The sequence below is a fragment of the Typopeltis vanoorti genome, chromosome 3 (genome assembly GCF_054136105.1).
Source record: "Typopeltis vanoorti isolate ZY-2024b chromosome 3, IOZ_Tvanoo_1.0, whole genome shotgun sequence".
In the NCBI taxonomy this organism is placed as follows: domain Eukaryota; kingdom Metazoa; phylum Arthropoda; class Arachnida; order Uropygi; family Thelyphonidae; genus Typopeltis; species Typopeltis vanoorti.
Window position 1 is genome coordinate 157,776,531 of NC_143551.1, and position 26,871 is coordinate 157,803,401.

The following is a 26,871-nucleotide window of genomic DNA, read 5'->3' on the forward strand; positions in this document are numbered from 1 at the left end:
GGAGACCAAGGAACAAAGTAGACCTCATAGGGGACGCAAAGACCAGAAGCATGGCTAGAAGTGGAAATGCTGCTGCTGCAGATGGAGATGTTAAAGCAGAAGCAAACAGAACTTGATGGTGTTATTTCTGTTTACCAGTAACTTCTGCTTGTTGGTGGGGCAAACTGCAGGTGGATGATTTGTTCCTGCAGTAGGAGGGGGGATGCAGTACATGTCGCTTAACCTCCTCCAGATGTTGTTGGATAGAGGACACTTGTAGAAGGCATGTTCTATGGTGTCCAAGCCCTGGCAGAAGTCAGAAGGGGTTCCTGATATTATGGAACCTCCAGATGTTGATGTTAACTGAAAAGTGGCCATACACTATCCTCCATGCCAGGTCTTTCTCTACGGGTAGCCTCGATGTTTGGAGAGGTGGCCAAAGAGGATGTTATTATCAATCCCTAGATCCAGAATGTCGGTACTGAAGAAGTGGTCATACCAAGTCTTGCTGTTCCGGATCCTGGCGGTGTTAATACCTGACGAGCAGAGTTGTTGTATAAGCTGGCAAAGTCTGCTCTAGTCTTCTGGGACAATATCCACTTTGGGACTGTGATCCCAAACAGGGGAAGTTTGAAACCTAAGAAATACTGCATAGGATAGCTGCAAGGATAGTTAGTTTGCAGTATCCTGCTGAGATGAAAGGTGGTATTACTTAGGTATCTGATGTTAAGGATGGGAAGGCCGAAGCTGCCCACTTCTTCAGAAGTTGAAGGATCTTAATGTCAACTTCTTGGTGTAGATTGCCCCAGAAGAACTTCAGGGATTTCCTGTAGAGCTGGATTTCCTGATCCTCGCTGATGTTGATAATATTGACGACATGCTGGCAGCAGGGTATGATGGTCTTGATCACGCCCTGGAGGAGTGACAGCTCATTTGACCAGTCCTTGAGGCTCTCAATTGTAGTGTTTATAAGATGTTGCATGTCGAGTACGGGCTGTGCAGAAAATGGGACCCCCCCCAGGATGGTGTGTGGGGGGGGGTCTTCTGTAGGGACGAGACCCATGGGGGATGTTATTTGGGTCCCAGGCTCCATACGTCTTGATCTTAGTTTTGTCAGGGTTTGATGTTAGTCTCGACACTTTGAACTTCTCTAAGGTGTTGAAGGAGTTCCATATGGAGTCGTTGTCCCTGAGGGTGACTACCACGTCATCCGCATAGGACTTTGGAGTCATCCGTAGTGAGCGGTAATGGAATCCCTTTGATAGCACGCGAGTTGTTAACTGTCCATAGGAACGGTTCAAGAGCTGGTACAAAAAGCAGCAGACTAAGAGGACAATATTGTTTGATCTCCTTTCCAGATGTTGATGAGGAGGCAGGTGGAGCTGTTGTAGTCTCCTCTAATGATGGAAAGTAGTCCACTGCTGATCCCGACTTTCTGCAGGTTGTCGAACAGAAAGGAGTGCCGGACACTGTCAAATGCTCATTTGAGATCAATGGATAACAATGCCATGGAATATTTTTTCATGTTAACCAGACGGAGCAGCTCAGATGAGATTGAACACCATTGATTGGCCAGGAACACCATACACCTGTGTTTCTTGATGACGTACTTCATCCCGACTTTCAGTCTGTCTTTTAGAACACGGGCGAGAATCTTGTAATCCGTGTTGGACAGACTGGTGGGTCTCCAGTTTTCGATGTTGGCTAGGTCTCTGTTGGGTTTCGGGATGAAGATGATTTGGCATTCCAAGAATTCTCAGCATGTTTCCTGTGTTAAGAAAGTTGTAGAGTGCCACAAGAATGGGAAGAATGAAATCCCAGGTTTCATGATAGAGTTCTGTGTCTAGTCTGTCTGGTCCAGGTGCTTTCTTCATTTGCATTGTTTGAAGACTGATTTTACTTCGGCTGCTGTAATTGGTGCATCCAACCCTGCTTATGTGCAAGGAAGGGGGTCAATGTTCCAATAGGAGTAATCCTGGGGGAGCGCTGTTGTCTTGATAGAGTTAACTGTAGTACCCCCAGAAGGTGTTCAGAATGTCAGGTGTTGTGGTGTATGTACACCCGCCTTCACTGATGGTGATGGTTCACTCCTGTCGAAAATTGACATTGCGCCTGTTGTAGAAAGCAGACAATTGCCTGCTTTCTACAACAGGCAATTGCCTTCCGAGCGCAGGTGAGTCTGATCTTCATATTCTTTTCTTCCACCTGTTTCTGTCTCTCCATTTCGATGTTGAGATTAACATCACGGATGGCATTATGACATGGAAAGCCTTGGCATTGGATGGTCACAAACCAGCTTTGCTCCTTGTAGAGATCACGAAGCTGAGATCTTCGATGGAAGGCACGTTCTTGGCCCCATTTGATCATAAGATCATATGTTCTTTAATGGAATTTTTAAGTTGTTTGCATGTGTCCCAGTCCCAGCCAGCAGTGCTCCAGGCGGAGCACAGTTGATGAAGCTTGGCCAAGAACAGGGACAGGAAGTCTGGTGGTAACTTCTAGGGGCCCAGACCAGTTTCTATTGTTTCTAGATGTTGGTACATGAGCACAACTAATTTCTGGTCCGAGATGGAAGAATAGATATTAATGAACCTTATTACCTCCACTCTGGAAACAAGGGATGGTGACAGATAGAAGCGGTCGAGCCTTGTGCTGATTCCTCGGCTTGTCCACGTGTAATCCAGACAGCAGAGGTTGTGAGCCGTCCTGATGTCTGTGAGCTGGAGATTTCTCAGATGAATTTCCAGTTGCCTGTAGCCAGCAGTGCCTAAGTTGGAATTTCCCTCTATTTTGTCATAGGCCAGGTCTGCCACGCACTTAAAACCCGCCCATCAGGATGACATGATGGGTGCCATACAAATAAGTATAAAGTGACTGGAAGAATGTTGATCTTGATGGTGGACCTATACAGGGGCGTTGATAAATCTAGTGGTATATCCCTGGTACTTCCAGTCGATGGCGAGAACTCTCCCTTCTGCGTCCCTCTAGATGTTATGGAAGGCTCCAAGGAGAGGGACTAGCATAAGTACCCCTACCCTGACATTGTGTCTATCTTTTGGCTCAGTTCCTGCATATCCCTGTAGTGGAAAAAGTGTGTTTCTTGCAGGAACAAGAGCCAGATGTTAAAATCGAGCATTACCTTCCACATCTCCTCCTAAACAGGAGGAGATGTGGAAGTCATCTCCTAATATTTTTTATTATGAAGCTGGTGATCTTATTGTCAGGTGTTTTCTAGTCATATCCATTAAACTAGAAGTCAGTGTATTTGCTTATTTTAGAGCTAACACTTTCTTTTCATTGGTGAAGGGTTTCCACCTCCATTTCGTACTGTAATATTGTGTTCATGCTTCTCCTAGAGTGGCTTCTATGCTTTTTTTGGAGAAGACTTCTTTTTCCTTTTCTTAGGTGGTTCCTTGGGGGATGGGAAGTGATTCATTAAAGTTATCTTTAATTAAATACTTCATATGCGTTGTTAATTCCGTAAATTAATTACCAGTTATATCAAGTAAATAAACTAGCAAATCAAATGCAAAAATCCTACAAAAGCGTCAATAGGAGCCAGACGCTGAGATGGTGATGCTAAGGTGGAAGTAATGGAGAAGTCATATTTACCTATACGAGTTGCCAAAAGGTGTCTCACCTTATTATTAAATTCCTCTGTATTTAGAGAAAGTTGTTGGAAGTTTTTATCCACTTGGTTAGACTTAAAAAATTTAGTTTAATCCTTTATCCAAGTGTAAGCAAATAAAGCTTGCGCCTGTAGTATCTTCAGGACTGAGGCAACTCGTGGTAAAGGTGGACCAAGCTCCCATCACTTGTCTTAGTATCTCCCATAATGCAAAGCACATCTCCTTGTGGGTAGTTGCCCTTCCTTTAATGCACAGCATTATACATGTCTGCAAGGAGATGTGCTTTGCGTTATGGGTGATACTAAGACAAGTGATGAGAACTTGGTCCACCTTTACTACGAGTTGCCTCAGTCCTGAAGATGCTTCAGGCACAAACTTTGTTTGCTTACACTTGGATAAAGGATTAAACTAAATTTATTATATTGTTGGTATATATGTTGTTGGAGAATATTATCTGCACCACATATGAAAAGGAAAGAGCAAAACAGGAAATCCTTCAGCAAGCATGATGTTATTCCTCTAAGCAATGAGTCATCTACTATCTAGGGACTTAGTTGGCATTTCCTCCGCTAGGAGAAGCAACCTTTTTGTTTGACAGTTCTACTTATTCTTGTAACTGAAGCATCCTCATTTGTGGAAACAGATTATACCATAGGAAGATGGGCCTACTCATTACATGGCCTTGTTTGGCTTGCTTGTTTGAGAGAACCTATATGTTGTACATAACTATCCCATTAATGGTTCAAGCTATCCCCCAGAAATGCACTGAGTGTATAGGAATAGAGTAAAATTGACAGTTGATATCAGAAAGAATAAATATTTGAGTTTTCAGTCATTATTAAGCAATGCTGAAAGGTGTTTTCAGAATGGCACTAAAAGAAAGTATTTTTATTTGCATATTAGATTTTGTTGTATAATAAATATTTTGTGATATTTTCATGTCATATACCGATGTTTTTTTTCCTTCCTCAGATTACTGAAGCAGCAGAAAATAGATAAAAGTCATCATGGCCGAGGGAGCCAAACCCTCCCATGGGAACTTGGCTTTCAAAAGGCTTCATCATTTCTTGTATCTTGGCACTGAAGGCAATTGTTATCATCCTTGTAGACGGCATTGTTTTTTAGATGGTGTTCATAGTATTGAATCACTTACTGCAGATGGTAAAGGAGAAGAAGTAGTTAAAGAAATTATTCGTTTTGCAAAAGAAGGTTTTTCAGTATGTCCAGATGCCTTGCCATATGCTTTGGCTGTTTGTGCTCATTCTAGGGATCGTGGGACCAAGTCTGCAGCTTTTGAGGCAGTTGAGAAAGTATGTTCATCATCTCCTTTAATGTTTGCATTTACACGATACTTGGAAGAAGTTAGTAAGCCAACAACAGGATGGGGAAGAGCTCGACGTAGAGTAGTTAGTGAATGGTACAATTCAAAAGGTGGTAAAGAGCTAGCTTTTGAAGTTACCAAAGTGGTTTCACGCCATCAATGGACACACAAAGATCTCTTGAGGCTTGCTCATGTCAAACCCAGAACACCGTGTAAGTATTTTTAAAATCAATTAAAACGTTAATCATACAATGTAAAGGGTATTATAACTTAAAATAAATTGTTAGGATATAAATAATTTTACATTATTAATATCATGTCTTGTGAGTGTCATATTCTTTAATAATGCAAACAAAGTATTGTGTGAGAAATGATTAAATCTGTCAACCCCCACTGTGGTATGAATGGCTTAAGAAAGTTTTGTAATCATGGAAGGTTTGCTGTAGTAACTTCTGAAGAATAGTAGCAATGTTTTGAGGATTGAGTGGTTACTTTACAGTAACTCATTGCAGTGACTCAAAATCAGTTCTCGTTTTCTGTAGTGAGATTTGACTGTATTTCATTCTTTTTTGAAAGATAATAGTGACTCACCAAATCAGTGAGTCATAGTGAAGTTATAAAATTAGTTCAACTTAATCATTAAAATATTAAAATATTTCATTATCACATCTTCAGTATAAATAGCAAACAAGGAGTTGGTTTGAGTATAAACAGAATGCAAAGTAATGTTTTAACTTTTATTGTTGGTAATTTTTTTGCTTAATATGAATTTGACTGCATTTGATTTTTAATCCTTAACTGGTTTGTTTCTATCCCACTCAGTGAAAGAAACTGAAGCGAGTCTTGCAAAATGCTGGGAACTTCTCTGTAACTTCTAAGTAAGACTTAAAAGGTTTTTAAATTTAAGAAAATATTCAGAAGCATAAACTATTGGAATTTAAATCTGGGATGAAAATTGTTGAGACCTAATTTATCATATAACTGGAATGCAGTGTATAATTATTCGTTTTGAGTGATCTGCTGATTAACAATATTTTGTGTGTTTCTTATCTTTTTGTGGTTATATATATATTCAAACTGATAGCTTCATATGTCAAGTTGAATGGGTAAAGATAGTACTATAAAGTAGGATGTTTTTATTATCAGGAGGTTTATTAATTACTGTGGCTAGATAATTAGGAAAAGGCCACCACAAATTCTTCATCTTAATTGTTTAATGTTATTGACTCATCACCATAACAGCAACAAAAAAAAATAAATTTGCTGATATTTTGCTGGATTTCAAAGCAACATCCTCAAAAACACAAGGAACAAAATTCTAAATAAGCTATTAACATCTTATTATGCACCTTTTAAGGCTGGATTTAAAGTTATCTGTTGGACTGAAGATGGTCTTAAATTACTATATCTCATGACTGTTATGCAGCTCCATAATTTTCTTTCAGTTTAATCCTGTGTGAGGTCATTTCTAATTAATGGTCTACCACTCGAGTATTATCTTAAGTAATAATCTTCTGGTCTTGACTTGTCATAATGCTATTTTTCATGTTCTTAGAGATGGATGTCAACAGTTCGTATCTTTTCATTAGCTAAGTGGATATGTTCAGGGATGAAGTTAGTCCTTAGAAGACATTCCCTTCACATATTCTATTGCTGGATTTTTAATTTTCACTGTTTTATGATGTATTCTCATTATTTAGTTACTAATGTATTTACTTATTTGATTGGGTACTAAATGAACGAGAACTGGCAGGAAATTTGAAAATTTAACTGACTAAATTATATTCTGTATTTACTGAAACCTAATTGTGTTCTGAGATGTGGTGACATAATTAAGAATCATAACACCTAGCTAAAAAATAATTGGCTAAAAAAGGACCTTGCTGTTTTCATCAGAGACTAAACAGTGGAAAGTTTTTTTTTGCTACTGAAACATTTCCACAGAACTGATATTAGTCAAAGAAGATCAGAATAGGATGAGATTTTTTTTTCATAGGCTTCCGTGTAGTGAGGACATTCAAAATGTTTTGTGGATATTCTTCCACATGAAAGAAATGGATGGAATAGAATAATTTATTGACCATTCAACTAGTTTCATGAAAATTCTTGCTTCACATCATCAGAGATAAGTCAATAAACTAAAAAAACAGTTTATAACAAGCTAATGTACATAATGAAATATCTGAATAACAAAGAATTAAAGATACCAAGAAATTATATACTTGGCTTAATCCTTTATCCAAGTGTAAGCAAACAAAGTTTGCTCCTAAAATATAATCAGGACTGGGGTAACTCATATATAGAAGCTAATGACTTCACATCACTTGCCTTTTTTGCTTACACTTGGATAAAGGATTAAGCCAAGTATATAACTTCTTGGTATCTTTAATTTATAGTATAACCAAGTGGAAAAACTTCCAACTATCTCTAATCCAGAGTATTTTAAAAATAAGTTGACACCTTTTCGCAACTTGTATATGAAAATATGACTTTGGCATTACTTCAACTTAGTATCACCTCTAGGGCTGGCTCCCACTGATGAGACCTCAGTAAAGGTCGAAACCAGTCTGGGTAGTGACTCTTCCCATAATGCATATCATTATACATACCCGTAAGGATATGTGCTTTGCATTATGGGATACCAAGGCAAAAGATGTGAAGTCATAAACTTACATGTTGCCTCAGTCCTGAAAATGGTTCAGGTTCAAACTTGTTTGCTTACACTTGGATAAAGGATTAAGCCAAGTATACAATTTCTTGGTATCTTTAATTTATAGCATAACCAAGTGGAAAAATTTCCAACATGAACAACAACGGAAAGTGCACATTTGCTATGAAGTTGTTGTTTGCTGGTTTGTGGTCTGTTGCTAACTTCTGGTAACCATGTGTGTGTCATGTTGAATTAGAGGAAATCAGATGATATAAAATCATCTCTTGTTTTTTGTTGCACTGTTGAAGATGTTTTGATCATATCCGTTGATTTCTTTCTCTTGTACTATGATGTACTGTGATGCTCTTATCCTGTTTAATATTTTTTAGAGCCAATTTATCCATATTTGTAATGTTACTACTAGGTAGTTTTGCTTATAGATGTACAGAGACTGTTTGGATATAAGAAAATCTTCCATATTTGTAAGAACTCTTTGAAGGCTTTTTTCCCATATTGGCCATGATATCTAATTTTGGAATCCTACAAGGCCTGTTTTCACTGTACACCATAGATCTCTTCAAACATTGCATTAGCAGCATTTTCTTAATTCTAAAAAGAATATTTTGAACAGCAAAAAATATTAGCAGTGGGCTCTTCCCTTTCTCCCTTGTTAGCAAATTTGTTCATGGAGTGGTTTGAAGAGAAAGCCATTCAGTATCAGGGAACATGGCCTAAGGTTTGGCTCATACGAGGGACATCCTGAAAGTAAGTTCCGTTTTTAAATATTTTCACTGCAGTGCTATGATCGCAATGGTGTGCATGCATGCTGAGTTTGTTGATTCTTTAGCAAGGTGTTGGTGCCATTTTCAGATATTCTCGCAGTGCGTACGCTTCTTGGTGTGTGTTTATAATGCCTAAGAAAATCGAATCTCCCGCTGCATGTGAAATTAGGTCAGTTATCCATTTCTTGAATGCGAGGAATGTTAAAGCAGCTGAAATTCATCGGCAAATTATTGAGGTTTATGGAGAACATGCAATGAGTGATTCGATGGTACGAAGATGGGTAAGTCTTTTTTAATGAAGGAAGGACAGGTGTGCATGATGATGAACAGAGTTGGCGACCATCTTTAGTGACTGATGATTTGGTGCGTTCAGTTGAAGAGAAGATTCAACAGAATAGGGGATTCACTGTGACGTCACTCTCACTGCAATTTCTATAAGTTTCACATTCATGTCTTCATGAAATTGTGTCGGAGAAACTGAATTATCAGAAATTGTTTGCACACTGGGTGCCGAAGTTGCTTACAGAACAACACAAAGTGAATCAGCTGGGCAGTATGTTAGAATTCTTGGCACGCTACCATGAGGCAGGCGATGCTTTCCTGAGCAGACTTGTTGCCGGGGGTGAGACTTGGGTGTTGCAAGCAATCTCTGAATCCAAATAACAGTCCATGGAATGGAGGCACACCTCATCACCAGTCAAGACAAAATTGGAGACAACGGTTTCCACTCAGAAAATCATTGGGACAGACAAGGAATTTTGCTGGTAGACTTCTTGGGTCAAGGCTCCACAATAAACATATACACTGCCAAACCCTTAAGAAACTGCTTTGTGTGATCCAGAATAAGCGATGTGGCATGCTTACCAGGGGCGTTGTTTTGATTCATGATAACACCCGCCCACTTACGACCGGGGTAACACAACAACTTCTCGCCACCTTTGGCTGGGAATAATTCCATCATCCTCCATATAGTTCTGACTTCACGCCAAGCGACTTTCACCTGTTCAATCATCTAAAATCTTTCCCTCGTGGCCATCGCCAACAAGGTCAAAGAAGCAGTTAATATGTGGTTTGCGACACACGTGGCAATCTTCTACGATGAAGGTATACAACTCTTGGCGCCCCGTTATGGTAAGTGCCTGAACAATAGCAGAAATTATGTAGAAAAGTAGTGAAAGATGTCTGCTTTAATTTCCAATAAAGTTTATCCACTAATATAGATAAAAGAAGCTAAGAGCTTAATTACCTTAGCACCATCTTATCAAAGATTGGTTATAATAGGATATTAGTCAATAAATTATATGTCAACTTCCAAAGACAGCTAGATGAACTTGAAAAACAAGACTTCAGAGGAACAGTGATTCTCCCCTATGTACAACAACGAGAAGTTGTTGTACATAGGGGAGATGTTGTACATGTAGGCAACATAGCTGTTGCCTACTGTCCCCCTCAAAACCTCTAATCTCCTGAAACCTCCAAACCTCCTCATCCATCTCTTAAAAAACCTGGTGTCGTCAACATGAACTCTGCCTATGGTTTGTACTCTATAGGGCAGGCAGGCAGGTCAGCTGGGAGAAGTGATGGTTTTACATGAAGTCTGGTTTTTTTCTAATTCAACATGACACACATGCCATTATTAGTAGTTCACAGCAGACCACAAACCAGCAAACAACATAGCAAATCCTGTTTCCAAATATTTCCATCGTTATTCCTGTTTTTTTAGTTTATTCACTTATTTCTCCTGATTATGTGAAATGCAAGAATTTTCACAAAACTAGTTGAGTAGTCATTAAATTATTCTCTCCCATCTATTTCTTTCATGTGGAAGAATAAGAATACTGGCAAAACATTTCAAATAGAGTGAAATTTTTTAAAATCTTAAGATTTCATGAATTATTCTGATAGCTACATCTCATTTTTTGCTGATTCTTCCTTTTCAATTAATACTAAACACAAAGATAAACTTCTTGAATGGGAGGCAATTTCAAGTAGAGCGAGGTAAGAAAATTGCAAAATGCAAAATTGAGTTGTTTAGTTTTTGGTTGCTAGAGCCAAAAAATAGTAGAATTCTTTGAATCATTAATAAAGAATAACTAGCTGGAAAAAAAGTAAAGATAAGTTCTTGTTATAGACCTGAACATTAGAATAGGAAATAATTTGAGATTTATGGAAATGTTTTGAGAAAATTTTCAGAAAAGAACAGGACTAATAATCAAACTTATATAAATTAAGTGGATATTAAACCCAACATAATTTCAGAGCTGAATACAGAAACTATAAAAGTTTTGTATCAAACTTATTGGTTTTCTGCTTGGGCATTGATTAGTTTCATGTGGAAATTGCAAGAAAAAAAATTGTTGATAATGAAATGCATATTTTTGTTTAAAGGCAGAAACAAAGACTAGGGTGTTATTAAACTAACTTTTATTTAGTTATTATTAGCTGATATTAAGGCATCTTCATAGACAAATGGATATGAGATATGTACATTCATACAGGCACCGAGTAGAAAAGCAAATGCAGAGTTCAAGAGTTCAGAATGGCATGAACTACAGGGCATGAACTACAGAGATTGCCCTTCACCATAACCACAAAGCATGCCAATTACAGCTACAGCTGTAATTGGCATGCTTTGTGGTTATGGTGAAGGGCAATCTTGATCATTCAGCTGATGGTCGCATCTCCCATATCATATTTGACTGGATGAAAATGAAAAATACATCTGATATGTATACTATAGCTACTCAGTTTACAGACCCTGCCATTCCATTGTCATGGATCATTGGATTCTGTGGGATTGAAAACCTCTTCTAAATATAAATCTGACTTCAAATATGTCTGCTTCGCTCTACCAAAAATCTAGGAGATCATCATGAAACCATTAGTTAAATTAATTAAGAATTAACGACCATGCTCATATAACAGAATAACTGTTATATATGTAACTGATAACAGATTAGACTTGGATAGGAAATTAGCTAATGTGTGGGGATGTCTTGAAAGATGACGATTACATGTTCCACAGGGTTACGTTTTAAGACAGTTATTATTATTTAATTGATAATGATATTGTGTTTTGGATGATAGGGCAGTTTTTCGCAGATGATGCAACATTGATAGCTACATCAGTTTTATTTCATGAGAAATGTTGATATAACTGTCATGGAGGATTTGAATAGGCTCTGTGCACAGTGGCAGATGGGGTGGGCTGATAGTTTGGTGTTGCCAAGAGTAAAATTTACAGTTTGAAAAGACAAGGATGAAATATTATAATTTGATTGAAAGGGATGTATTGAAGGAAGTGGAGTCTGTAAAGTACACAGAGGTTTTATAGACCAGGAAGTTGAAATTGAGGAACATTTGAAAGGTTCAGGACCATGCCATGCATTATGGCAATGATGAGGTGGATATTTCAGTTAGTGTTCACTCTATGGTATATCAGTTATAACAAATTCACTTGCTTTAACCCGGCGCTGGTGAGTTGGGAAAATGTAACAAAAGTGGTAAGGTGGGGTCCCACAGACCATCCAAATAATGTAGTGTTCTTTTTAAATCAATATTTGTGGATTCTTCCTCTGAAGATTCTTCCTCAGTCTTGTTCTGTATCAGACTCATGGTTACTGACTAATTCTAAATCAATTTCACTATCATCATCTCAGCTAAATGGCTCCTCGTCTGTCAAAGCATCGTCTAAGTTGATGTAACCCCTGTTCTTCCTGCTCGTAACTCATCTGGTAAATAAAAGATATTATTCTCAAAATACCTTCTAAATATTTACGAAAACGTATTTGCTTATAGTTGGTATGTAAAAATAAAGAAGACACAGCAGCAGTAACGATAATATTTTAGAATATACATGAAAACGACTTACTTTATGGTCACACAAAAGTGTGACCATAAAGTAAGTCATACATAAGGTGAGGTCTGGTGGACTCCAGCACACTTTACACCTCTGTACAACCTGCTTGCGCACAACAGCCTGTCATCTACGGCGTCGAGTAGCGGGTTATGGGAGGGGAAACTATACTGTGGCATGACTTACTGCCACGCGTTGTTAAAAAGTTATAGTTAATTTAAAATCTTTGGGATCTGTGACACCCCACCTTACTGATGCCAGGTTAAAGCTACTGAAAAGTCCCAACCCAAGTCATAATGCTATTCAAATGGAAATTTGCTTTAACAAACTATTTCTGAGGTTTCCTTGAATTTGCTATAGTGAGAGTTGATAATACAATGCTTCTTCAGGCATTGTGTTATCAACTGGCTAATCAGGCTACTTCTCTATTCATATTTATAACTTGATTTTGTGAAGTAATCAGAAGAGTGACTAAGGTGATTTCAGGTCTCTGAAATGTTTAGAATGCCATATGGAATGGAAGTTGCGTAATATGATAGAGAGACATAAGTTGGAGAAGGATATGTATCAGATTAATATAGAAGAGATTATTTGTTTTCAAAACGAAACAAGTGAATAATCTCTCCAATGAATAAGCAGTCTCAGGTGGTATGATCACTTTAAACACACTGTGAAGGGTGAGAGAAGTTTGCAGAACAATGTCTGATGGCAGGAATATTTATTTATTTTTATATGATTTTTATGGTGCAAAGACATCAAAGGTCATACTGCACCAGGACACAGGTCACAGCAGTACATATGGTAAATGGTAAATGGTTAGTAGGACAATCACAAACATCTATGCCCTAGGTGGGATTTGAACCTGCCACTTGGCTGGAGAGTGGATACTCTAACCTAGCGTTTCTCAACCTTTCTAAGCTCAAGGACCAGTAAAATGCTTAAAACAATTCTACGGACCAGTAAGTTATGAAATTTTTTTAAAAACCTATGTGGGGGATTATCAACATTTTGGAAAAACTGTGCCATTTATAATATAATAAATCTAAAAGCATGTTTTGAATACATATGGAAACATAATTAATTAAACTGGAAGTAAACGATTAAAAGTGTATCATCATTGAACAAAGTTTTAATTTTTATTAAACAAATAAATAATATAATAAATTTAGTTAAATCCTGTATCCAAGTGTAAGCAAACAAAGTTTGCCCCTGAAGTATCTTCAGGACTGAGGCAACTTGTAGTAAAGGTGGACCAAGCTCTCATCACTCCTTGTCTCAGTATCTCCTATAATGCAAAGCACATCTCATTGCAGACATGTATAATGCTATGCATTAAGGGAAGGGCCACTACCCAGACCGGTTTCAACCTTTATTGAGGTCTCATCAGTGGGAGGCAGACCCAGAAGTGGTGATACTAAGGCAGAAGCAATGGAGAGGTCATATTTACTTATACGAGTTGCCAAAAGGTTTATTATAGTCTAACCAAGTGGAAAATAAACTTCAAATAAATAATATGATATAATTATGTTACTACTTACTTTTAATGACATAGTTGATCTTCTGCTTTTGCAGAGTTGCTGGATGTCTGGCTCATTATTGGTCAACTTCAGTCGAAGATCAGCACACACACTAAGGCGATTTCTGTATTTTGTTTTTATTTGAAGGAGCAATGTAAATCCTTTCTCACAAAGATAATTTGTAGAATACTGCATGACGATTTTCAATGCTTCTTCAGATTCGCCTTATCATTGAAGATGAGATCCAGAGGCGAGCCATAACTAAATGACAGAATTGCATTTTAAGCGCACTGTCACTTGAAAGCTCAATTAACTGTTCTTTTTTTGATAACGAAAGGTCGTTCTCATGACTGTAAGTCCGAAATGGATCGTGAACCCACAGAAATTTCTTATAAAAGTTATTTGGAAAATATGTTTCAAAATTCTGTTTCAGAGTTTTGAGGTGGTCACAAACCCTTTCCAGAAACTCAGAATCAACAAAAATATCATTTTTCACTGAGAAGGATTCCAATGTTGGAAAAGGTGCAAGTTGTCTGTCTTTTACATAACAGCAGTTTTTTCTCGAATGTCTTTATTTTGTCGTAGGCATCAAGAACAGTTGGAAGAATTTCCCTGAAGGGAGAGATTTAGATCATTTAATTAAAAAAAAAATGTCTGAAAGATAGGATAGTGTTGATAACCGTGCTTCGTCAACAAATAGTGATGCAAAATCAGAATTACATTCATTTACAAACAATAAAACTTCGTTCCTTAGCTGAAATAACCTTGTCAGTACTTTGCCCCTGGAAAGCTAGCGAATTTCAGAATGAAGAAAAAGTGGTATATATATATATTCACTGCCCGTTTCATTGAAGAGCCTGTTAAATGGTTGAGCCTTAATAAAATTAACTAGCTTTACAGCGTTGCATAGCACAGTTTTAAATTCTGGTGGCATTCCTTTGGAGGCTAACACTTACGTATGTATGAAACCCAATTCATATCCAGAGCTACTTCCTTGACCTTAGAAACAACCCCACTATGTCTGCCTGTAAGGGCGCGAGCTCCATCCGAACAGAAGCCCATACATTTTTCCCACTGGATCCCTTTGTGTATTTTGTAAGTATTGTGAGTGTGAAATATTTCTTCTCCAGTTGTTCGGGATGACAAAGTTCTACAAAACAGTATATCGTCATGCGCATATCATACGTACCATATTAACTGTGCATCATTTGCAACATCAGTAGTCTTGTTTATTCGTAATGCATAATAAGGGCTCTTCTTAACTCTTTTGATTAACTGAGATTCTATGTCACCTGTCATATCATTAATTATTCTGTGAATGACAGTGTCATTTGAAAGAGGAATCAAATCAACATTTTGGCTAAACACAGTTTTTAACACATCTTTTATAGCTGAAAGTAGTAAATTTTCCCTGATAGAATGAGGTTTCCTTGTTTTTGCTGTGCACAAACTTAAGAGATAGGATGCTTCCAGTGCCTTGCTATTAATTGAACCCATGGCTGAAACTATATCTTTTCCATGATTTAATGTCCTTAAGACATTAAATCATGGGAAACTGAAAAAATTCATTTGGCTTGTTTTTCACATCACAGTGTTTAGTTACTAAATGTCGCCAGATTTTCACAGGTTTCATGCATTTGTTCAACAAAACTTCATAACACGAAACACATTGAGGTTTCCGTTCTCAACTTTTACTTGGTGTGGAGAACGGAAACCTCGATATGTTTCGAATTACAAATATGAACTGTTATATTTCCTACTGTATTTTTTCTTTGAACTGCTTGTTTCTTCAACTTTAATCGTTATAACACATGTATCACAATTAATCCTGGCTACGACAGGAAAAAGACCCAGAAATCTATGCTGATGCAGTATTGGATACAGCATGGGTGTAGTGACAAAATAATTTGAAGTAAAATTGTCAATAGTGAGTTAGTAGTAACATAAGCTTTTCATGTATTAGTATCCTGTATCCCACCCCCCCCTCCTCACCAGAAGGTACACATCTGAAATTTAGTTATAAGATTATTCTTAGCAGGATGGAGTGAGATGAAAATTTTTTTCTTGAAGTTTGATTTGGAATGGAATATGGTGCTCCCATTTGCAGAAACAGTAAATAAGTTTAAGGTGTAGTATGTTGTGCATTGTGTTAAATGGTGGGTAGTGTCTTATGATTCCTTGTCAGTATGATGATTAGAATAACAAAGTTGAGTACAGCTGTTCGAGATTAATTACTGGTCAACATGGATTTTGTAACTAGAATCGGAACAGATAAATTTTATGAATTTCAAGGTATATATTTTTCGAAATTGGAACTTTTTTTTCCCCATCATGTTGAGGTTATCTTTTACATGTAATCCAGAACTAGGTTGTGTTAGTGTTTAATGATGACAGTTGGATTTTCATTCAGAGAAGATGCTTGGACCAAGAGAATGGAAAAAATAATTCAGACCATGGAAGGGAGGAAATCATTGTAATCATCCCATTTAACGCCATTGTGATGCCAAAGGACATAAGATAGTGAGGAATGTTGCACAGTAAACTTAAACAAGGTTATGGTCTGAGTTGCCAACAGAGAAACGATATTTACAGCATATTTGGAAGGAGCTGGTTAAGAAATGATCAAGGGGCTGCTGCCCTTGATCTGTTCTGGTGGATAGATGGACTGTTTGTATAAGAGCACCATTAAAACCGCAGCATCTCTTCCTACTTGATTAGTGAAATGGAGAAGTGAAGCCAGTTACTTCTTGAAGATGATATCCCAAGGAAGATGAATTGATTGGACATTTACTGCAGACAATTGACCTTTATAGATAAACTCCAAGAGGTCTTAGATGATTGAAACTGATTGGAAGTTTTGAATGATGGTTATCAGATTTGGAGAGAGAGAGAGAGAGAGAGAGAGAGAGAGATAAAGACAGCAAATGAATGCAACAAAGTATGGCAAGGAAATACTGAGTCCAAGCTAATCAAACAACAGGATTCTAGGTATAGCATTCTTTGACAGGTATGGCAAATCTGATGAATGCACATATTCTTGTTTGCCAATATGGTGATTCCTTGTCACAAAATACTACAGTTCTGATGAATGAATGAATGAATGGACTGCTTCCAACATGGGTGATAAGTCATAGTATCATTAGATAAAAGCTGACAACAAACCTCACTTGACTGAATAGAAGAAATTAAAAGATCTTGTCAGATTTCAGTATGTGTAAATTGCAATCGTGAATTGCTTGTATCTTGTCTTCAGCAATGGCTCCAAATGAAGACACTGTTTTTAGTGTGTGGGGGGGGGAAATCCTAGCTTCATGTTTTGAAACAAAAATAATAGAATTTGTTAATAATTCATGGTGCAGATGTTTTTTTTTTTTTTTTTTTTAGAGAAATGAAGTAAACAAAATTAGCACTTGTTTGGATAGCTTTCAAGACAAACTTTTTGACAACAAAATAAACATTTGCACACTTTTTTTGTGTGTGTTTTGATATAACACTGGGCGTTGTACAAATTATTGTTCGGTACTCTTCCGTGAGGTGGGATTTGACATATATTGTCTTATACTTCTGGTTTGCCCTCTGTTGGGCATGTGATGAATTGTTAAATGTGCTTTCTAGAGAAACTAAAATTAAGTGTGTGGGGGGGGGGGGTATTATATCACCAGCTCAAAGACTTTTTTAGTGAATAGGTTATTCAAGATTCTTTTGATACTTTTTGGTAAAAGGTCATAGCAAGCATATGGCATAACTATGGTTAAGGGCAAGTTACCTCGGTATTCTCTACAGGAGTTGGAGAAGATGAATGATACCAGGAGGACAGCATTGTCTGTAAGTGTTCAAGTAGTATCATCTTCATGAAAGAAGTGAACTAGAGATGGACAGAAGTTACATTCATTGGCTTCATATTTTGCAAGAGACCAGAAACAGGACAGAAAGCACAAAATTTGTGTAAGAGGCTACATTTAACTCTTTTGAAGTCTGATTTGGATTTCAGTTGTCTCTGGTTTCAGTGTGGGCTGAGAATGAAACTGGAGTTTTTCTTGGATTGCCTTAGTGTATTTCTTCGATAAGTGTACCAAGTTCTCCATGCTGCCTGTCCAGTATCATACAAGCTATAATATAGTTCGCCCACCATTTCTAGATCCCTTGTTGGATTTGTGCCAAGAATAGTCGATTCATGCTGAAGGGGAGAAAGAAATGAAGGATGTACGAATTGGTCGCCAACATGCGAAATCACGTGCTTTCTTGTCTGTCGCTGTACTAGTACTAGCTTGATTTTTGTTGTTCTCTTTTTGCATTATTTTTTTATTATTAATTTGTATGATGGATCCAGTACAGTCAACAAGTTCTATTGTTACACGTTTCAGTAGCTCTTGCAAAAGAATATTGAATAATGTGCTGACATTCTGCGAAAAAGAATCGTCAGAAGGCCGTCTTCTTGTTCCCCTTTCTCAAGTCATAAAACGTGCAAGTGCAATTGCGGGCGTATCGGGGTCGACTGTTAAAAGAATTCGTAGGGAATCAAAAGGTGAAGGTAAGCCAAAATTTAAATCTCCTTAAAAAAAAAAAAAAAAAAAAAAAAAAAAGCGGCAGAGTAAAACCATCGAAACCGTAGCTTTGAATGATTTTGATGTAGATGTTATAAGAAGAGCTATTCACGAATTTTACGTATTCGAGAAAAGAGTGCCAACTGTTCCAAAATTGATTCCTGTGCTTAAAGAAAAAATTAATTTTCCTTGGAAAAGAGAAACTTTAAGGAAAATACTTCATGAAATCGGATTTTGTTTTAAAAAGTCCCAGAATAAAAGGAAACTTATCATGGAGCGAAGTGACATTGTTTTATGTAGAACGTAGTATTTGCACGTATTAACACTCTACGTACATTTTTCCAACTGTTATATAAGCAAAATAGTTACACTTTAAAAACAACAATGTTCGTAAAAGAAAAGCTAAATTTTCCGACCTGTAATAATAAACAAACTCAGTTTGTTTATTATTACCTCCCAGAAGACAGACTGATTACCCTATTATCGGAATGGATTCTCCTTTTTCTGACATGCGCAGTAGTTTCGAGGGACCTCAAATCGGTGGGCGAACTATATTGTCTTGGAAATTTGCACCAAGTGAGATGACCTCCAGGTCATCTCACTTGATGCAAGTCAGAGGACCTCCAGTCTTGGAGGTCCTCTGAGTTTGGTGCAGTTCTAATGCTAAAGAAGTTGAATGTGTGAGGATAGGTATTCCACAAGAGGTGATACCTGTGTAAAATTATCAAGAAGAGAGCTGACTTTCACTGTATATATGATGGCTAAGGTTATCTAGTTGGTATTTCTTCCAAAATATCTACTAGGAAAATATCCTTTTGCTGCAGGAATGCTCACTGATTTAACACCAGTCTCTTGTGGAAGTAGACCATATCACAAGGAAGCATGATTGATTTGGTTTGTGGTTTATTGGGAAGGACAGCAAGTGTTTTACTGTGCCATTGCAATGCTTACAGCTTTACACAAGGTCATGAAAAATAAATAGCTAAATTTATTTTTCAAATTATTTATATAAATTCTTTTAAAAAAGTTAAAAACTTTATGTGGTTTGTCATTCTGTCAAGGTTCCCCTGAGTGTATATGGCTCAGCCAGATTAGTGAAAACAGCATTTTCCTTTCTGGAATGAAGTGCTGATTGAATCACTTTTTGAATCTGATGAAACACTTCACCATAACATGGCAAATGGTGAAATGAATGCTACATTTTTCACACATAAGTTCATCTGTCCTTAATAGATAAGAACATGCAAAATGATTTTGATTTATGTGGAGCCAACAAGAATAGCTTCCTCTCTTCTTCTTCTTTTTTTTTTTTTTTTTTTTTAACTTGGACTAGACTGCCAAGCTTAATTTCAGGCTTAATCTCATGCAATTCATTTGTCAGTGCTTCTTACCATGATGACTAGCATTGATTGATTAACTTTAATATTAACTGTCCATAGTATCTATATGGGACTGATAAACAGTATGTGGAAAAAGTTAGCCGACCTATCTATCAGCTGCATCTGCAGCTTTATTTCCCTGAAATTCAATGTTGCTGAGTAATCTGATAATGTTGCTAAGTAATCTAATCTAAGCAATCAAACATCAAAATGAAGGATCTTTATCATAAAGCAATGGGTGGTGTGGGTTGCACACAGGAAAGGAGATAGCTGTAAAGAATTCAATGAGTCTCTGTAAATCAGCTTTAAATTACCAAAAAATACATTTTTGGTAGTGTTTTTTTTTTATTGTGTACAGGAGCAAAATGAATGCATACAGCTCAGCCTTATAATTACTGCATTGAAGTGGAATCTTGACTGGATACAATGCAATCAGAAAAAAAAAACAACAGCAGCACATCTAACAGATGACTCTGATCTCAGTCTGTCAGAAAGGGTGGGTAAGAAATATGTGCTCTGTGCCATGCATGATTAATTTATATCTGCAGATAAATTGGTGAAGTATAAGACTTACCTTAGCTGACACAGCAAGAGGCTGCATGATGAAATGCAGACCTGCTATGGAGGAATACTATTATGTTCAGTGCAGGTAATGTCAACATTCATGTTATAATAGCTTGTAATTCTCTTAAATATATATATACCAAACAGGCAAATAGGAGTGTGATGTATGTAGCATCGAACATCCCAAAGTAGGGAATACATACTAGTTAAGAAAGGAGACTTTATTTTTAGGGCATAGTTAAGAGATGACTGCTTCCATTGAAGTGATAGCAGATTCATTTGCTTTGACATAAAGATTTTGAATGAGCAATGTGTGAAACACCATAGCTATTCATATATACCCTTATGATGGATAGGATTCAACCATTGCAGGATACTCTCCCTTGTAGAACCAGACTTTGGACCCATTATCAAGCTTTGTTCACACAAGTGCACGCTAAAAGCGAAGCAAGGAAAATTAATTTGTACTCAATTTTCTCTTAGTTGACAAATGTGTACAAGGAATGCAAGTTTCTCTTAAAAATTAGTTCTAACACTTTGTTTCTGTCGCTACTGGGATAATAGTTTGTTCCACTCTCTTTGTTGAAGGTGTGAAGAGATTTTCATACCCTGACCAAGTGTATAATGTACACACTTTTTTTTTTCCCTGCTGAAAACCTGAACTCATTACTAAGGGTCCATGAACAGAAACAGTTGAGGTTGCCTTTCAATAATCATCATGTAATAAAAATGACAGTCAATCGTGAAGTCATCAACATATAGAGCGTTGCTAACTGTGAAAGGAAGTTGTTCAGTGATTGACTTTACTTTGATAGCAAAGAGTGTCACACTTAAGATGCCGACTTGGGGAATGCATCTCTTATAGGTATTTCTAAATGAACCAGATAGTCCAATGGCAAACTGTGTATGAAAGGCACATTGTATGTTGGAGTGAGAGATAATTGGTTTTGAAATACCAGAGGAGGCTGATGTTTGCCATTTTCTCCAATGTTTTACAAAGTCAGCTGGGCAAAGCATGGGTTGGTAATTATTACTATATTATCAGAGACCTCCATGGAGTTCGAGGGCTCATAGAAAGACTCCATACGTTACATCAGCTGTCATACCTTCTCTTGAACTCATTCATGCTAAATCTGCTTATAACTTTAGCAAACTCTTTCACTCACATACTCCTCTGTGTGAGAAAATCTAGTTTCATCCCTTTCTTAACCGCACACAAACTGAACTTTTACAGATACCTCATTGTCCTCAACCCACCTTCCATATAACAAAATTTCATCAATGAACTCTGCCACATTTAAGGTGACCAGTTGTCACCTTAAATGTGGCAGAGTTCACCTTATATGCAGTAGATCGAAGAACAATGATCCAACGACTGATTCTGTTGTTAAATTTTATGGTTATCATCTGCACCATTGTAATATTCTATTTATTTATTCTTGTATCTTAATATCAACTGCACCTTTGATAACCTTATTTGTGCTGCGCTCCCAGCCTTATGTCTTAACTAACTCTGTGCTGCTTTACTCTTAAAATAACTTTAATCTGCTTAACATATATCTCACTGTTAATCCTACTAAGTCTTATTCCTGTTCTCACTCTATTAAACAGACTTTAAGTTATCAGCCTATCTACGATATGCAGGTTACCAATTCTCGCACTAATTAATCAGAAAAATTTATTTTTTTCACGACTGCACACCATTCTAATTGAACTAATGTAGTTTGAGGATTAAGGTAAGAAATACAGGCAAGATCTTAATTAATACACATTTTCCTAAAGCAAGTCGTGGCAATTCTCAGTCTATAGTGCATGCAGGTTCACTAGTTTTTTAGAGATAGTGCAACAACAAAACATTTTATTCTTACTAGAATGAAACTACAATTCACAAAGAAAATTGGAGAAATTATCTCTCTCTCAGCTTTTTCATATATACAGTAGGTGTAACATACAATTAAGCATTTTTATACACAGCACTATTTAACCCTATCACAGTGCTAACTTATCTGAGTTAAACATGTAGTTATTCCCTATGTCACAACTTAGCTACATTCCATTTACTACATATGCAAGTTAACATTTGTTTATCATTTCATGACCATAACCTGTTAATCAACTAATTACTAACAATTTCCTGTAAGCACCTTCATTATACATGCAAATTCCAATTGTTTCCAGGATTACCTGCCAACATGATGACGTCACTTTGGCTCCCTCAGTTTGTGGATGCATTTTTTTATGTTTGCAAGAATCTACTGTTTATCTGACCTTTGAAACAGTTACCATTCTATTAACTTTCTGATGGCTTGTTGCATTGTCTAGGGATTGATTGCAAGTTGTTGTTCAAAAATAATAGTGAGAGAAGTCGCTGGTTTTGACTCATTGCTAGGCAAATGTAGCTCCTTATTGCCATTCTTGCTTTTAACTTTGTGGTTGTTTCAGACTGCTTTGGCTACTGTATGTCTAATTTTAAAATTATGAAGTGAAAGTGTGTTATTTTGCTCACAAGAATATGCTCCAAATAGGTATATAGCCGGAATTATTTCTTATGACATACATTGAAAAATTAAAATACAATATAAAAAAATTCTGAAAACCTTTTTGGGTTTCCCTTATAGCAATTTTACTGTATTGCAAAAAAGTGTACTAAAGAATGAGTGTTTAATTTAAAATAGGTTTTTTTGAATTTTTATGTAATATTAAAGTTTTGTTTTGTGTGATGAATTATGCACTAAAATAGATTTTTCATGCAGTAGCATATTTGTTTTGGAAGAGGAGTTTTCCTCTATGACTCACCTAAAGTAATTACTGCTATACATTATTTTGAGAAGAATTTAAACTACAATGTATAGAAGACACTGCATTCTGTTATAGAAAACTATCATCCCTGTTCAGTCTACCACTGTAGCCTGTCACTGTTTTCTGCATGCTTCACTTTATTATTATTATTTTACTTTTTTGTCTTAGTTTAAAGATATTAAAGAATTCATCTCATCTTGCCCTTAGCCTGTTAAGCTCAATGGCCTCATGGCCAGGTAACTTGGCTTTATAGAAACCTAATTAATGCTATGATAAAGCAGTTAATCCTATCAGCCTAGGCTATGTCTGATAGTAGTATGTATTCTAGATCTAGCTGAGTTCTCTGTTTTGCAGGGTGAAAAGACCTGAGTTTCAGTAGAAACAGTCTCGTTACCTCTATATATGACCAGCTGACTCTTTAAAACCCCTATAAAAAGTTTTATGCACCCAAAATGGAAATCATACTCAGGTCTTCTTAACTAAAGGGTATCTTATATTATAACCTTATCTCTTGAACTATAGAAGCTCGAGTGCTGAATAAAAATGATATATTCTTGTATAGATTTATTGTAACTATAATAGCATTAAGCATCAGAGCACTGCTAAGTATATGGCTTGGTTGCTAACATTTGCAAAGAATTCATGCATGATAAAACTAAAAGCTGAAATTTTCTTCCTATATTTATTGTTTTATTTAACTTTTATCCGTAGCTGTAGCTGTTGTATGTAAGTACCTCATTAAAGGTCTTGAAGCAATTCAGAAAGAATATGGCACAGAAAACAATACTCCAGAAATAAGTGAAGTGGTGTCATACCTTAAAGGTGTTTATGAGGTAAAGCATACAACGGATACACAAACAGCTGCAAGACTAATAGAAGTACATGACCTTAGTTTTGATCATGTTCCTACAACTTTGCTCAAGTCCAAAGAGGTAAGCTTACAGATGCATTTTTATTATTTGACATTGTTTTTGTGCTAAAATTTCTCATATAAACTATAGCTAAAAGTCATCATCACCACCATCAAATTCCTGCCATGTACCCTTTCCTGCCATTCCTGTCATATCCCGTACACCCCTTGAGTACCTCAAGGGATGTACAGGATATGATAGTAGCTAAAAGTATCATGTAAAAATTGAATCGAGAAGAGAATGTTTTATTTCTTTCACTTGTAAATGAATAAGATTTTGAATTTGTTCCTCATATGTCATGTAAGGAATTGAGAAGTAGATCTCCAAACAAGTAAAATAGTAGTGAATGCAAACTACCATTTCTTTTTTTCCAAGATAATGAAAATTTGGATAATTGAAATTATTTTAGGCAAATTGTATGTTTAGTAGAATGGGAAGTATATCAGTGTGTTTTACCAGGCTATGGCAACCAAGAAATTGGCATACAAATGAAAATGTCACTCTTTAATGTTATCTTGTTAATAGTTATTGATTTCTCACTTAGCAGCCTAGGTATTTCACTGTACTTGAAAAGCATGCTCTATATTTGAACTGCATTTTACTTTTCATTAATTTTAAGAGAATTCTGCTCTGTAGACAGTAATTTTAAACCTCTTGATTCTTCTGTACTCAGTCAAGCCCCTTTCTTTTATATGTAGAAATTATATAGTAGAAATTTTATATATGTAGTAGTTGTAGTGAAACTTGTTCATTTTTATTATTATTATTATTCAGGCCTCTATAGAGTCAAAAGACTCATTGTGGAAGGTCCTTCCTAGGAAACACAGTCTATCATACCACTCCTTGAACTCGTTGACCGTTCTTGCTCTCACCACTCTGTCAGGCAATGCATTCTACGGTTCAACCACTCTCCATGCAAAAAAACCACTCCTCGCCCCTCTTGCTTACAGCTTCCTTTCGTAACTTCCAGGGATGATCCCTTATTGCTCCTTCCTGCTGTTCCATCAAGCGAAAGAACTCTCCAGTGTCAACCCTGTAACTACCTCTCAACAGTTTAAAAGTCTATCACCTCTCCTTCTTCTATCTTAAAACTTTGCAGTCCACATTCCTTCAACCAACCCTCATAATTAACATTGTACAGTCCTGAAACCATCTTTGTTATATGCCTCTGTACCCTTTTCACAGTTAATTTATCCTCTTCAAATCCTGGGGACCAAATTTGAGAACAATAGTCTAAGTGTGGTCTGATCAGGGTCTTATACAATGGAACGATAACTCTTTTATCTCTGCAGTTCAGTGTCATTCTCAGTATTGCAGCAATCCTCTGGGTTACCTTCGTCACCTTTGCAATATGTTCCCTGAATTTCAGTTTTCTATCAATCACCACTCCCAGATCTCTTGTCTCCCTTACTTCCTCCAGTACAGCTCCTCCAATCGAGTATGCAGCCTCCCACTGATGTATCCCAAACTTCAAAACTCTATATTTTGCCACATTAAACCGACATCCCCATTCATTCGTCCTCAGTTTATTCAGATCCTCTTGCAGGGCTGCCACATCTACACTATTACTAATAACCCTTCCCAGCTTCACATCATCTGCAAACAACTGACCCCCTGCAATCCATTGACAATGTCATTGATGTAAAGGTTAAACAATATAGGTCCCAGTACTGAGCCCTGTGGGACCCCACTTGTAACCTTCTGCCTCCTTGATATTGTCCCACCATGCACAACTCTGATACCTATCAGACAGCCAATTCTGAATCCAGTTTACTAACCTGACATATAAAACCAAGTGCTGCAATTTAAATATTTATCAGATTATCATTTGCACCCTGTCAAATGCCTTTGCAAAATCCAAAAAAATGGCAGTATATGCCTTTCCCTCATCAACTGCTCTTATCACTTTATTATAAAAGGCAATCATTTACCAAAGCAAGAGTGCCCCTTAACAAATCCCTCATTAATTTCTCCAAGACCTTAACAACTACTGATGAAACACAAACTGATCTATAGTTAGACACATCCAGTCTGCTACTGCCCTTATGCAATGGCACTATGTTACCTTCCATTCTTTGGATACCTTTCCTGTAGCCAGACTTTCATTGAAAAGCCAGGTCAACGGATTTGTTCTTTAGTACATTCTCTCAAAACTCGCAGTGAAATACCATCCAGTCCCACAGCTTTACTGACATCCAGGGTACTCAGTATTTGGAACACACTCTCCTCTTGCACCTCTAAACCTCGAACCCACCCTATCCCTCTAGAATTAAAACCTGCTTCTCCAGGATGAAATACTCCAATAAAGTGCCCATTGAGCAATTCCACTATGTTCTCTGCATCAGTCACTCTATTCCCATTTTTATCCCACAATGTCATTCTTCCATAGTCATTTCCAGTTTCGCCTTCCTTATCATATTAGTCACTCTCCTGGCCTGAGTCTTATGTTCTTCATGTATCTGCTCTACACCCCTCTCCTTACATCTCTTCCATAACTTCTTTTTCACCTGCAATTCCTGTTTGATATTGTTTGTCATACACTTTACACCAAATTGTGTCTGCTTCTTCACTCGTGGAATACAACTTACTATTGCTGCTAACAAATATTCTTTCACAATTTCCCAAGCACCATATCCCGGCTTTCCATTTCTGCCCTCCATGGAACTGCTCCAAGTCGATATCTAAGACTATTATAATCACCTGCCTTATAATTCCACATATGTTCCCTTTTCTTTGATACTCCTGCATGTCTATTCATCTTCCAAGTCAAAACTATATGGTCACTCTCCAACTGGGAGAAAAGATGTAATCTTTTCTCATCAGCTTTTATTATCAGCTCTTCTGATGCTATGACCAAATCCAAAAACTCTTGAACTTCTTGTTCCCTCTATTATATGTTGCCTAAGACATCTTACTCTCAAGAATTCCAGAAATTTCACT

General features: G+C 36.9%; 1 protein-coding gene across 7 annotated transcripts in view; it reads left to right on the forward strand.

Moving 5' to 3' along the window:
- The window catches only part of LOC150108699 (RNA-binding protein RO60), a 180,525-nt gene that overhangs the window by 54,075 nt on the left and 99,579 nt on the right, over window positions 1–26,871 (forward strand). For all 7 annotated transcript variants that reach the window (XM_090390924.1, XM_090390927.1, XM_090390925.1 and 4 more), the window contains 2 exons: window positions 4,581–5,141; window positions 23,732–23,952. In XM_090390924.1, the coding sequence (XP_090247050.1) occupies window positions 4,616–5,141; window positions 23,732–23,952 (747 nt within the window). In that variant the 5' untranslated portion in view covers window positions 4,581–4,615. The remainder of the gene's footprint in view (window positions 1–4,580; window positions 5,142–23,731; window positions 23,953–26,871) is intronic.